Source organism: Benincasa hispida, unplaced genomic scaffold, assembly GCF_009727055.1.
Source record: "Benincasa hispida cultivar B227 unplaced genomic scaffold, ASM972705v1 Contig220, whole genome shotgun sequence".
Lineage (NCBI taxonomy): Eukaryota > Viridiplantae > Streptophyta > Magnoliopsida > Cucurbitales > Cucurbitaceae > Benincasa > Benincasa hispida.
The window spans coordinates 11,256-26,457 of record NW_024064762.1 but is presented as its reverse complement, the minus strand read 5'-3'; the positions used below and the strand labels follow the sequence as shown (position 1 = coordinate 26,457).

The following is a 15,202-nucleotide window of genomic DNA, read 5'->3' as shown; positions in this document are numbered from 1 at the left end:
TGTTTCTCCCTTAAAGGTTACCGCATCCCTATTTCCATGTAGTCGCCTGTGGTAAAAGCTTCGCACTACCTGAGGCACTATGATGGATGGGCACTGGTAGAATGTGTCTTGCCCATGTTCCATAATTACACTCGTGATAAGGTCATGTAGTGGATTCGGTGCATGAAAGAAACCCATCTCGATCAACATATCATCGTTCTCCTTTTTCTTTGATGAGCGCTTCTTGTCCGCTGCGGGTTTGCTGATTTCTGCTATAGCCTTGCCTTTTGCCAACGTAAGGCGGGCTACTTGTCTTTCCTTCCTTTCCCTCTCCTTGTTCTATTCTTCTTTCTCACGCTCTGTGAGTTCCTTACCCTTGTTCTTATAAAAGCGCCACTTATTGGCTTTGTGCATCTTCCTCTTCTCCTCTAACAACAACTTGTCCTCTTCTTCCTTCTTCCTCCTCTCTTCTTCTTTTTCTTCTCTTGCAAATTCTTCTTCAAATTGCTCAGAGGCGAGCAACAGACGTTGTTCCTCCTCGCGCTTCTGGATCCCTTCAAGTCTAGTAAGCTCATTGTTGCTTGCATTCTTCAAACTTCAATCTTTTTCTTCTATTCCCTTCTGCGATGATTAGCTTGCCCTTCTCCATCTTTTCTTGCTTCTCTTCCTCTTATTTTCTTTTTCTCTCCTTCTCTTCCATTGCCAAAATTAATCTCTGAGGGTCAATTGTGGACCCTTGCGGAGCATTCTTCGTGCGACCTTGCATTAGGGGGGTTCCCTCTACTTCTTCTTGTTCCTCGATCGCAACTATTTGCGTTGGTATGGGTTGTGCTAGTTCCATCAATTGCGTCGTTCCCCCCTTACCTCCCTCATAGAGGTTGATTCTCCATCCTTTTCAGGGCTCGTAATCCTCTGCTTAGCTTCCTCTTCTTTTATCAGGCTCCTCTTTTCATGCTGGCACATTCTCTTTTCTTCTTTTTCCTTCTTCTTTCTTTCTTTCTTGGCCTCCTCATGTTCACCATCATCCTTTTTCTCTATATTCTTCTTTTCTTTTGATGATGGGAAGATTCAGCCTCCCCAACCTTCCTTCCCTTGGTTTTCTTCTTTTTCTTCTTCTTCTTTTCTTCAGCCCCATCTGGTTACGCCTCCCCTGCAACCTCCTCCAATGTAACGTCAGGGGTCTCTAATGCAACCTCGACCTCCTTGACCTTCTCTATCACAATTTCTTATTCTTCTCTTTCCTTTCTTGCAATCTCTTCTTCTTCTCTTCTTAGAGGTCCGTCATAGGCTTCTATGCTGGCAGTCACCTCAGGAATCTCAGGGGCCAGAACGCCTCTTCCCGTCTCTTCTTCTTCAACCACCACTTCCTCTGCCACCACTACTCCATCCTTTACCCCACTGTCTCCTCCTCCTAGGTAGTGGTTGATTTACAACCCCTACCTCAAGAGTCCACCTCCTTGCTCCAAGGTACTTAGGATGTTTAACAACACCTCTGTATCATTGGTCTCTTCCTTTCACTTTCAGTTGAGACGACAGGTGTTGGCGTAAGAGATGCTCTCAGTGCTTCCTCCTCTCTTGAACAAAGGAGGCCTAACGGCTAGAGGGTTTCTTCGGCTCTCCCGGCGAGTCTGGACAGTGTGGGCTTAGGCGGCAAGTCTGCGACTGGCAGCCAGGAATGCTGCCTCCGCATGGCTACTTGGTCTGGGGTGGAAGGTGAAGCAGATTGGTTGGGAGTTGGGTCAGCATGGATACGAACTTGAGAAAGGTCTGGTAAAATGCTTGACCTGCTAGGGAAGAAAGAAAGGTCTGGATGCAAAGCGCTAGGGTTTCAGATTACCAAAATGAGGTAAAGATTACCAACGAGGATGAGGTCTATTTATAGGTTGGCCATGGTGGGCCTGATAACTTGTAGAAATACAAGTTATTTATGCCACCTTATCTAGATATTGCGCAAAAGTTAGTAAATATGCACCGATTGTATGAAAATTAGCCTAGTATTACAATAATTATAAATGTTTGCAATTACACCCATTAACACCATAAAGATGTAAGACAAGTCGGATTTTACTCTATTTTGCAGGAGACCAAGTCAACGCTTGCGCTCAAGGCTCCGAGAAATGATCAACGCATCTCTGTCGCATATTGCGCCCATACATCAACAATGAAGAGATTACTACAATGACGGTGCAATGCGATAGTCGATCCAAAGCTTGTTTCAACCGCATGCAGTAATAAAACAACACCACATGCGAATCCATGATCGAAAGATGCAGTTGAGCAACACAAAAGCGGAGGATTGAGACATGTGTACAACTAACGTGTGTAGAATTGACGTCTGATTGCATAACAGAAGGAATAAATTCCCTCCATCTTCAAAATTACAATGACAATCAAGTGGGGACCATAAGGCCAGAGTCAAAGACCTGCACCTATAAATACCCCATTGATTTAAGAGAAAAAGTATGCTACGGGATACAGGGTAAATGCTGCAAAACTGTTGAGAGAAAAGGCTGAGCTGAGTGCTAAAGGAAGAAATCGGGAAGAAGACGAGATAAGGTCGAGAGTGAATCTCAGATCTAACCTGCAAACACTCGATTGAAAGCTCTGTGCAAAGATCCCTGCTACGATAGAGCAAGCCAAGGGAAGCTCTTCCTACCATCAAACCATCCTATCCAGCAAGCAGATCTCCATCAAATCAGTGCCAAGAAATTGGCACTTGTTTGTATTGTTCTATTGTGAACCCCGAATCCTAATTTTCTCCTACTTGAGTATATTCCCTATTGAGATCAGTGTGATGAGTAGGTTGATGTGGAAACTAGTGTGAATGGTAGAGAAAAGAGTGGAAAATTAGAAGAAAAGAGGAAATTTGGAAATTTGACTTTTAGGGAAAATTTGGAAAATTTGGCTATGTATTTTAGAATTTTGGGTGGGTGGTGTTGAAGCGTTGGAAGGGTTGTTGGTGAGGGCATGTGACTGAAGAAGGAAAATGGAGATGATGCGTTGGAAGGCACACGAGTGCCCGTGGATTGAATGCACTGTCGAGTGGCCATGCTCATGCGCTGAGAGCCATGCCGAGCAGCCATGCCATGCGTAAAGGCCCCCTGCCATGCAGCCAAGCGCGCAGCCCATGCCATGCGCCCATGCAGCCGAGCGAGCGAGCGAGCGATGGCCAACACACGCCGCACGCCCATGCGTCGAAGTAGCATGCCCATGCGCTTAAGCACCCGGCCAAGCATCAAGGTGTCGTGCGCAACCCATGCAGCCAAGCACCCCATGTGTCCAGCGGACAACACACCTATGTGTCGAGTGGCCAGCCCAAGCAGCGCGCCTATGCGTTGGTGACCAACACCATGATCCCATGCCAAGCAAACTGTGAGTTATGTTTTAAACGCATGCATGTATGAGAAATTGTTGAAAATTTATTTATATGTGTTAAATATACTCAGCATGCATTAGTACCTTTAAAGCCATGTTTTTATATGTGTTATATTTTACATACTTTAAAGAGAGAAAGTCATTCATGACTGGTTTTACTTAAAACGTGATACAAAAGGATGTTTGAGAAGGTATCCCCCCAACTAGATACCGAAGGACATTTGAGAAGGTACCAAACCAACTAGATACTGAAGGATGTTTGAGAAGGTATCTATACAAAAGTACCTAAGGTATGACAGTACTTAGTATGGCCTCGTGCATGTAGGTAGTTAGAGTCAGAGATTAAGCAAAAGGGTTATCTCTTGACTAGCAGTTTGTGTTGGGATTGTTTTATCCACAGTAAGGGTTATTCTCAACTGAGAAATAGTTTTATTGTTTTACGATTGAAACAACTTTATATGTTTTATGCTTGGAAAATGTTTATACTACAGTACAAGTACTGTAGAAGCTTATATTTCAGTTAAACTCTTTATTGAGAATCAATTATCTTTCTTAAGTCACTCACTGGGTGCAAGCTCACCCCGTTTTCATATGTTTTCTTTACCCCCCCCCCCCCAACAGTTAGCGGTCAAATCCTCTGAAGATAGCTCTGCATTTGCTCTGCCACTAAAGAATCAAAAGATTTGTAACCCGTCTATTTAGGTGGTTAATGTTAATATTGTACACATATTACTGTTGTTCATATAGGGACTAGGGTTGTGGTTTTGGGACTTCTAAACCTAGTGTTGTAATGACTCTAAATATGTTATGTTTCTAAATTAATAAATTTTTGGCCTAAAGAAATTCCACTGTAAATGAGTTATATTTTTGTATTAGAGTTAGTCCACAAGAGTTATTAGGCAGAAGTGTCAACCAAAGGGTTGATAACTGCTGCAGTCACGCCCTTTTCCAGGCTAAGAGGGTGGTTTGGGGCGAGGTGTGACATCTATCTCTTTCATCATTGTATTTCATATTTCCTTTATCTTTTCATTCACACACCATGTATCAAACGCTTAATAGACGTATTAAATGTTTTGATAGCTTTCATTTACAATCTTCTGTCTATTTCCGTTCACCCATCAATCACTTTCTTCATGATGTCTTCTTAATTCCCTAATAAGCAATATGAATTAACTAAGTACTTAATCTGTGTTAAAGATATAAAATGCGTTTAGCTAAGGCATGCTAGATGGCATCTTCACCTGTGAAAGGTGAAGATGCCATTCTGATCTATCGAGAGAAGGTCAGAAGAATGTGTTAACTAAAGCGATAGTACTTCAAGACATGGAGCAACCTTACGTTCATGACGTTTAGTCTCTATTTCACCACAAACATGTGGGAGCGCGGCCGATCACTGAAAAATGTACGCCAAGAGAAGAGTGGAACAACATTTATAGCTTCAACGCAAGTGAGAACTTGCGTTGTTTTATTATTTGTCTTTCTCTTTCTATTCTGTTCATAAGACTTGCCGCCGCATTCCACGTCTTTGCACAACTTTCACAGCCAGCCTTGACCCCAGCATCTTGTACATGAAGCTTGTATCTTGTATCATCTAGCTTAGGTTTATTGTATTTCAATTTATTATCGCATCTTTACCGATTTACTTTATTTTATCGAAATTTATATACCTGTACAAACACATTTTTAAAGATTGAAAACTTGGTCGCATATATCATGAACATACACAATAACCTAAACCAGTCCCCGTGTTCGACCTCGGATCACACCGAGAAACTTGCAATGGAATTACACTTGGTTCTATCGTAAGGAAACTTGTGACAATGCATGGCATACTACGTGAACACCCACCATAAACGCATATCTAGTGGTAGTATCACATCATTTCGAGCATAGAACATCAATCATAGTATATCTTAATTACATGCGTTACAAGTTTATGGCACCGTTGCCAGGGATTTTGTTAACGATTTATTGTTTGAGTGTGTTTTTGGTATTTTGCAGGACAGATCTCATTGTACTAGCTGTTCAACGTGGAGAGCAGCCTGATGGTTTATGAGTCCTGGTGCTGAACCGGAATTCGTAACTGACCCTGAGATCGAGCGAACTTTTCGCACAAGGGTACGTTAGAATCGAATTAGGAGAAAGAAGGCAGCCAACATGGCGGACAATAATGATAATGCGGTGCTAGTTGTGAACCAAGGGGCTGTTCGACCGGTTCAGGATCCTGTCTTCCTAATGGCTGATCGCAACATCCCGATGCGTAATTATGCGGCACCAAATTTGTATGATTTTTTGCCTGGAATCTTGAGGTCAACTGTGGAGGAGAATGCGCGTTTTGAGATTAAGCCGGTCATGTTGCAGATGATTCAAAATGTTGGGTAGTTCAGGGGTCTACAAGGTGAAGACCCACATGCCCATTTGACCAGCTTTGTCGAGATGTTCAATAATTTTTCCTAACCTGGCGTGACCCAAGAAAATATAAGATTGTATCTGTTCGCGTACACCTTGAGGGACGAGGCTAAGAGGTGGGCTTACTCACTGGAGCCAAATGAGATCACTTCATGGGAGCAACTGGTGGAGCGGTTCATGAAGATATTCTTCCCACCTGCCGTCAACGCAAGGCGATGAAAGGATATGTTGAACTTTGAACAGAAGGAGAATGAGACCCTGAGCACCGCCTTGGTGCGATTCAGGAGATTGGTGAAAAACTGCCCGCATATCGGGATTCCCGATTGCATATTGATGGAAACATTTTACAATGGCCTGAACAGAGCAACGCAGGCTAGTGTTGATTCCTCCACGGTAGGAGGTTTTATGGATAAAACATACACGGAGGCCAAATTCATCCTCGACCACATCTCGCAAAATATGGATGATTGGATAGACGATGGTTATGGAGGCCGAGGCACCGATAAAAGGAAAACTGAAACAGCCATTGTCCCTACGGAGACAATGACCACGTTAGCCGTGCAGATGCCACGGTGACCTCGATCCTTCAGTCAATGGCAATCAACGAAGGAGCCATTGCTCCACAATCAGTGCAACCCGCTTCACCGGCTCAAGTGGCCGCAATCAATTGTGTCATTTGTGGAAGGGCTCACGGAGCTGATGTGTGTCCATTGAACCTTCAGTAAGTGTGTGCTATTTAGAACAACCCCTTCAGCAACACCTATAATATGGGCTGGAGGAGCCATCCCAACTTCGGTTGGGGAGGCAATCCTAACCTAGGGGGGCCAGTGAACCATCAAGGGGGCAGTAGAGGAAATCCTCCTTTTCACCACAACCAAGGGCAATCAAAACTGCATAACCAGCAACCATCATCGTCTAACACCTCGGGAGGCTCATTAGAGACACTGCTGAAGTAGTATGTGGATAAAAATGATGCAGTGATGCAAGCACAAGCGTCCTCTATAAGGAATCTGGAGATCCAAGTGGGCCAGCTGGACTCTAAGCTAAGAAGTCAAACACCAGGAACATTGCCCAACAATTCAGAAGCCCCAGGATCTATAGGGAAGGAGCAATGTCCTTAAGACATTGAGCAGGCAAGCCTGACCGCCTGCGGAGATGTGGATTGCGATCGCCCAGGACAAGGCAATTTTCGGTCCATATCTCAATACTATGTTTAATGCTTTATTGAATTTCTGTCTCTTTAAATTCTGAATTCTGTCTTCAACTCTTCATTTAATTCAATTTTGACTTTATGAATTTATTTCCTCATTCACTTCTCTGCATTTAATGTTGTCTCATCTTTAATTCTTTGACTTTTTTTTTGTAATCTATGTGTTGTGCTTTAAATTGTGAATGATTAAGTAATAAAGGAAAATATATTGCCGCAAGCCACAACACTTGCGCTAATGAAAATTGTAAAATAAAAAAAAACAATTAACAATAAGAAAGCAAGACGACAATGGACGCATATTAAACCAATCAGGAATGTTTTGCGTTCACCTAACTCAACTGTATTGAGTTGAGGGATGTGTTGCGCTCGCATATGTCCTTTGCTCGTCCTTAGCCAAATGCACTATGTTGAGGTATCCTCCAGAAATGCGTTGGTTAAGGGGTGTGTTGCGGGGATATATGCACTGTTGCCCATCCTCTGCAAAGATACAGTTTCGTTGGTAAGCACAATATGTTATTCTTTTTCATGTGTTCATTCAAATAAAATATTAAAGAAAAATTCTTTTGGCAATTTGGGAAGAAGTCCAATCGATTCATATCCCCAAACAATTATGACTTGGCAGACGAAAGGACACTTTTTCTGAAATTGCATAAATGAGGGAGGTGGAATGACGTGCCTGTTGAGCTGCTCGAGGCCAGTCGCCGCAAAAATCGCATTGGACCCTACCACGGCCTAACCTATAAATACGACCTCATTCTTCATTTGAAACCTTTTACCTCACTTTGGCAAACCAGAAACCCTAAGCATCTTGCATCCCAAACCTTTCTTTCTCCTCAGCAGCTCGAGTTTTTATCAGACCTTCCAAGCTCGTATCCATTGCTGACCAAACCCCAAACCAATCCACTTCACCTCCCCAACCCTGATCAACTAGCCATGTGAGAAGGAGCATTCCTGCTGCTAGTCGTAGGCTTGCCGCCCAAGCCCACACAATCCCCAGAATCGCCAGAAGATCCGGAGAAATCCTTTGGCCTTAGGCCTCCTATGTTCAAGAGAGAGGAAGCACCGAGAGCATGCCTACACCAACACCTGTCATCTCCACTAAAAGCAAGAGGAAGAGACGAGATGATACAAGGTGTTTGGCAACATCCTAAGTACCTTGGAGCAAGGAGGTGGACTCTCGAGCCATGGGTTGTAACCAACCACTGCCTACGGAGGAGGAGGGGCGATAGTGGCAGATAAACCAGTGAAGGATGGAGTAATGGTGGAGGAAGAAGTGGTGGTTGAAGAAGAGAAAAGGGGAATGATGTTCTGGTCCCGGAGACTCAGGAAGGCACTGTCATCGCTAAAATTTATGATGAACCTCTAAGAAGAAAAGAAGAGAAAATTGCGATCAAGAAAGAGAAGAAGAAGAGATCACAGTCAGGAGGCCAAGGAAGCAGAGGTTGCATTAGTGACCCCTGACATTGCGATGGGGGAGGTTACAAGGGAGATGCGCGGCCAGAAGAGGCCGAGAAGAAAGATAAGAAGAAGAGAGAAGCAGCCAGAAGAGGCTGAGAAGGAAGATAAGAAGAAGAAGGAAAGAAGGCTGGAGAAGTGGAGTCTTCACATCATCGCAAGGCAAGAAAGAACAAAGAGAAAAAGGATGATGATGAAGATGAAGAGGCAAGAAGGAGAGGAAGAAGAAGAGAAAGAGGAGAGAAGATTGCGCCGACTGAGAAGAGGCGCCTGAGAAAAGAAGAAGAAGCAAGGCAGAGGGTTGCGAGCCCTAAGAGGATGGAGAATCAACCTCCGTAGGGAGGATAAGGGGGAAACAGCGCAGTTGATGGAACTGGTGCAACCTGAAGCAACGCAATTGGTTGCGACGAATGAAGGAGAAGAAACAGAGGGAACCCCCCTAATGCAAATAACTCTTGCAGGAATAACTCTGATACGAATTATAATTCATATGCAAGGGACACCTTTAGGCCCACAATTTATTAACTTAGAAACATAATATGTTTAGAGTCATTACAACACTAGATTACAAGTCCAAAACTCCACAAACCCTAGTCCCTGTATGAACAATAGTCAAAGCAGACTACAATCTTTTGGTCCTTTAGTGGACAGAGCAGACACAGAGCTATCTTCAGAGGATTTGACCGCTACCTGTGGGGGGGGTGGGGGGGGAACAAAACATTTGAAAACGGGGTGAGCTTACGCCCAGTGAGTGACCGAGAAACATAGTAAATTCTCATGCATGATTTTAGTAATGAGTTTTAACTGAAACATAAACTTTTACAGTATTGTACTGCAGCATAAACATTTTCCAAGCTAAAACATATAAAGCTATTTTAAGCATAAAATAGTAAAATCATTTCTCAATCCAAACGTACTTACTATGGGTAAAACAATCCCAACACCAACTACTAGTCCAAAGAGAACCTTTTGCTCAATCTCGGACTCTATTCACCTGTGGCCACACTAAGTACCCTCACACATTAGGTACTTCTGCTCAGATACCTTCTCAATGTCCTTAGTATCGAGCTACTAGGATACCTTCTCAAATGTTCTTCAGTATCCCGTTGGCTTGGTACCTTCTCAAACATCCTTCTACCAATAGATACCTCTCAAATGTCCTTCAGTGTCTAGTGGGTGGATACCTTCTCAAATGTCCTTGGTATCCGCATTTTAGTAAAACTAGTCATAAACGACTTTTCTCTTTAAAGCATGTAAAGTATAACACATATAAAACATGACTTTAAAGATGTTAACGCATGCTGGATTAAATCAACACATATAAATAGTTTTTCAAACAATTTCTCACACATGCATGCGTTCAAAACATAATTCAAAACATGCTTGGAAATCACTTCATAAAACTAGTAGGCATGAGAATATTCTTGAAAAAATGCTTTCTATAACACGTTTAATCAAACAGTTTCTAAGCAAAATGTTTTAAGTCAAAACATTTTAGCCACTCACCTTGGTTGTCTTAAGAGCTTTTCACTCTAGTGGTTACTCGGGCTCCTTTTCACCCCTAGAATCTAGATTCAATTACAGCTTAGATTACTCATAGTTCTGAACCTTATTTTGAAATACTTCCTTCTACAAACTATTCTAAAATGTCTCAAGAAGCTTAACCCCAAAATGTCAGCTCAGAACTTCATGTGTTTGCTGGAATCACACAATCTTCGAGAATGGCTCAACTGATCCGACAATTCTGAACCTTCTGCCTTCTTTTCAATCTCCAGCCCGGTTCCTTTGAGTTTTCAGATGGCTTTGGAATCACTCCAAATGCACGAGTATATTGGGAGATCTTCTTGTCCAAATTTGATACGTTCTTCTCAACCCTCACTTGTTCTCCTCTCCTTTACGAAATTTATGATTTGTTGATTTGAAAATTAAATCCAAAAGCTTTATTTATAGGCTTTCAAAATCTCTCGTGGTGTTTGACAGCACCTACTTGGCTGCATGGCCAAATTTTATTTCCCCCCTTATCAACGCAAGCTTGCATCACCTTGTCCTAAGGTGTTTTCTTCATATGCGTCCACAATTTCCTTAGCCCTTAAAAAATTTTCTTATGAAGACACTTAATTTTGGTTGACGTTTCCCTTGCATCTTCAACCTTTGTTTGTATTCAATTTAGGGTTTCCAATGTATAATCTACAAGAATGCAGCCAAATTCAACGCATAAATACTTTCCCGCCGTTCGATGCATAAAGAGGCCCTTCGATCGCATGGGCATGATTTCGAATGCAGCATTGGACAAGAAGTGGCTGATGCACAGGCTACTCTCGCTCTCTCCACTCTCGCTGGTGTCGCTCTCTCCCACTTTCTCGCTCATAATCTCGCTCTCTCCAATCTCGGTGGTGTCGCTCTCTCCAACTTTCTCTCCCATTTTCTTCTCCCAATCTCGCTCTCTCCAGTTTCTCTCCAACTTCTCTCTCCAATCTCGCTCTCTCCCATTTTCTCTCTAAAATCTCGCTCTCTCCATTTTCTCTCTTCCTAATCTCGCTTTCTCCCATTTTCTCTCCAACTTTCTCTCCAATCTTTAGCTATCTATGAACAATGTTTCTCTGTGTCCGTTTGCTCACCACTTTGTGATACTTTTACACGGATTTTCCAAATTTTTCCCAACATAATTTCCCATATTTTCCACATTTCACATAAATTCCATATTTTTCTCAGTCCGTCAGCCATAACGCACTTCATCTAATTTCTCCATACTTAGCCGAATTTTCCCCAAATTTTCCAAACTTAATTTCCATATTATTCCACACTAGCTCAACCTACTTATTATTTTTCCCTAACTTTCCCAACTCAATTCCATATTTTTCTTTTCGAATCCCCATTCCACACTAGTTGTTTCATCATCCTATTATTATAAACATTTCATCACAATTTTAACATAAAAGCTCAACTTAATTTATTCAAAGAAAATCTACTTAACACTTAGAAATTTCCTTCCCCTTAACTTAGGATTTAACTTTCACTTAGTTAATCCTTTTATCACTTGCTTAAGTAAGGAAAATAGAAATCCGGTTTCACAGTGTCTAGAAAGCTCCTAAGTGTTTTCACGTTCACTAAGTGGAGGTAGTTTTGGAAATTGCATCAATCTTTTCTTGATCAACTTCCAATCCTGTATTAAGAGATTTTGTGACCCAAAACTATTTCCTTCTTCCACCATAAAGTGGCATTTTTCCCAGTTCAAAACAAGATTTTTTTGCAACGCATCTCTTCAAGACCTTTTCAAGGTTAAATAGACAGTAGTCATAATTTATTGCCGAAGAATGAAAAAATCATCATGAATACCTCGATTGACTCCTCCAAGTAATCTGAGAATATTGCCATCATGCATCGTTGGAAAGTGCTTGGCGCATTGTAGAGTCCAAATGGCATGTGTCGGAATGCAAATGTACCAAATGGGCACATGAATGTTGTCTTATCTTGGTCTTCCAGCGCGATTGCTATTGGTTGTACCCTGAATAGCCTCAAGAAAACAGAAAAATTCATTCCCCGCAAGTCTGTCTAGCATTTGATCAATGAAAAAAGTGGGAAGTGGTCCTTTTTAGTGGCCAAATTTCACTTGCGATAATCCATACAAATTCTCCGCCCTGTAGTCGTTTTGTGGGAATTAATTCATTCTTGTCATTAGTGACGACTGTCATCCCCCCTTTCTTTGGAACACACTGTACTAGGCTCACCCAGTTGCTATCAGATATCAAGTAGATGACTCCTACGTCCAGCCACTTCACAATTTCCTTCTTCACGACCTCCCTCATGGCAGGGTTTAAACGTCGTTGCCTTTCTAACGATCCTATCTTTCCTTCTTCCAGATGAATCTTGTGCATACAATACGAGGGACTGATTCCTCGAATGTCCGCCAAGGTCCACCCTAAGGCCTTTGCCTTATTTCTTAGGATCTGAATGAATGCATATTCTTTCACCTTACTCAGCGATGCAGAAATGATAACCGGTAACGTGTTGTTACTTCCTAAGTAAGCATACATAAGGTGCTGGGCAACGACTTTAACTCTAGCACAGGTGGTTCTTCCAAAGATGGCTTAATGCATTGTGATGTCCGTTCAGATAACTTAAGCGGTTCAAAATTTGATTCCACATGAATTGCGGTGCAGTCCTCCTCCAACATTACGCCGATTTCAAAATCTTCTTCCTCCAGCTCCTTCGGGGGTTCGTGCCAAGGTTCTTCCCGCAGTTCCTCAATATATTGCCAGTTTTCCATATCACCTAGGTACTAAAACGCATTGAACACGTTGAATTTTACCTCCTGATCGTCGACCCTGATGGTCAATTCCCCTTTTTGCACATCGATCAGTGCTTGCCCTATTGCGAGAAATGGGCGACCTAAGATGATAGGGACTTCTCTGTCAGCTTCGTAATCCAATATAACAAAATCTGCCGGAAAGATAAACTTTTCCACTTGCACGAGTACATCCTCTATCTTTCCCTCAGAATGCTTTATTGATCTATCGGTCAACTGTAATGTGATCGTGGTTGTCTTGCATTGCCGATATCCATCTTCTTAAAAATCGACAAGGGCATTAGATTTATGCTTGCCCCTAAATCGCACAGCGTGATCCTGACCATCTTCCCTCCTATTGTGCAGGGCAATGTAAAACTCCCAGGATCCTTCATTTTGGTGGGAATATTGTTTTGAAACAGTGCACTACATTCATATGTTAGCGCAACTGTTTCATTTTCCCTGATCTTTCTTTTATTAGCAAGAATATCCTTGAGAAATTTTATATAGCTCGGCATCTGTTCCAGAGCTTCTATTAGGGGAATATTAATGTGTAGCTGTCGGAGAACATACAGAAACCTCTGAAATTGTTTGCTATCATCTTTCTTCTTCAGCCTGGATGGGAAAGGTGGAGGATCCCGCCTTTCTTCTTATTTAATTGGCTGTTTGTCGAGATCCTGTTCTTGTTTCATTAACTGGAGGTTGCGTTGTTTTAGAATTCATGTCTTGAGGAGCTTCATCTTTTGTAGGTGAACTTACTGCTGCACTGGTACTTTTTCCACTATTAGTTGCCTGGTCAATATCAACAGTCAAATCTACTGATGTTGTTGTCGCCTCTAGTATTGATGGCATAGGGGCTGTTGTTTTGCCACTTCTCAATGTCACTGCATGACATTGTTCTTTACCTCGTGGCCCCGATGCTTCTGAGTTGCCAGGTGCTTTCTTCTTTAATTTCCTCATAAGCTGATCTATCTGCTCTTCTAGTTCTTTAAGGGAATTAGCTTGCGATTGTCTCATTGCATCACTCTTTTCAATGTAATGTTTTAACGATGTCTCCAGAGACGAGGTGCTGCAAGAGGTATCATATAAGCACGGTTGGTCACAGGGTAGTATACCTTGAGAATTACCTGGGCTATAGTCCGGAGTAATGAAGACCAAAGGGTTGCTTCTATCCCCTTTATAATAGTTCTGATAGAAACTATGACCCCCCTTGTTATGATTCCCGTCCCAACTTAAAGTTGGGTGATCCTACCAACCAGGGTTGTAGATGTTGCCAAACGATTCATCGTAGATAGAATATACGGCTTGTTGATTCCATGGGTAGACTTCTACTGGATGTCCCTGTTGAATGCTAGAGATATAGAGTCATAGAATGATGATGCAATGCGATGTACAAGTCCTTGTCCCCGTTACCAGTTCTCCGGCAATGGCGCCATAAACTTGTAACGCAAAATTGATATACTACGGCTGAATGTTTCTATCTTAGGCATACGCATAGCTATATATGATGTAAGAGATAAGTTCATGCGATACTACTTCTAGATATGCGTTAATTATGATAACCTTGTAGTATGTTGTGCGTTGTCACAAGTTTCCTTGCGTTGGACCAAGTATAATTCCACCGCAAGTTTCTCGGTGTGATCTGAGGTCGAACACAAAGATTGTTTGAGGTTATTACGTTATGTTTGTGATACATGTGACCAAGGGTTTTTCAATTTATAAAAGTTGTTGTGTACAAGAATATAAACATGCGATGAAGTAAAGTAAAGTGGTAAAATTTCGATAATAAAATAAAGTGCAATAAAATAAATCTAAGCTATGATGATACAAGATACAAGTTTCATGATACAAGATACAGAGGTTGAGGCTGACTGCGAAGATTATATAAAGATCGGGTGATGTGGTGGCAAGTCTTATGTGTGAATCAGGAAAGAAAAGATAACTAATATAAACAGTGCAAGTTCCTCAATTGCGTTAATGATATAAATGTGGTTCCGCTTTTCCCTTAGCGTACACCTCTCGGTGATCGGCCACGTTCCCACATTTCTGTGGTGAAACAGGGACGAACGTAATGAATGCAAGGTTGCTTCCATGTCTGGAAGTACTACTCGCTCTAGTTAACACATTCTTCTAACCTTCTCTTGATAGATCAGAATGGCATCTTCACTTCTACTCTCATAGGTGAAGATGCCGTCTAGCATTCCTTAGCTAAACGCATTAATCTCTTTAGTGAATTATCTCAATTACACCCACTAACATATTAAGTTACTCGTTTAATCCATATTAATTACCAAGGGATTAAGAAGACTTTGTGAAGAAAACGATTAACAGAGGAACGAAAATAGACAGAAAAGTGGGAATGGAAATGATCGAGACATTCAATATTTCTATTCAACATTTGATACATGATTTGTAAATGAAGAGATTAAGAAGATGAAATACAGTGATGAATAGAGTTAGAAACAAATACAAATAAGTGCCAACGTCTT

At 41.9% G+C, this 15,202-nt stretch overlaps 1 protein-coding gene across 1 annotated transcript in view; it reads right to left on the bottom strand.

Moving 5' to 3' along the window:
• Nucleotides 1-13,961: 13,961 nt before the first annotated feature.
• Nucleotides 13,962-15,202, bottom strand: part of LOC120069099 (nucleolar protein 58-like) — an 8,166-nt gene continuing 6,925 nt past the window's right edge. The window contains exon 2 of the mRNA XM_039020780.1: nucleotides 13,962-14,054. Within this exon, the coding sequence (XP_038876708.1) occupies nucleotides 13,962-14,054 (93 nt within the window). The remainder of the gene's footprint in view (nucleotides 14,055-15,202) is intronic.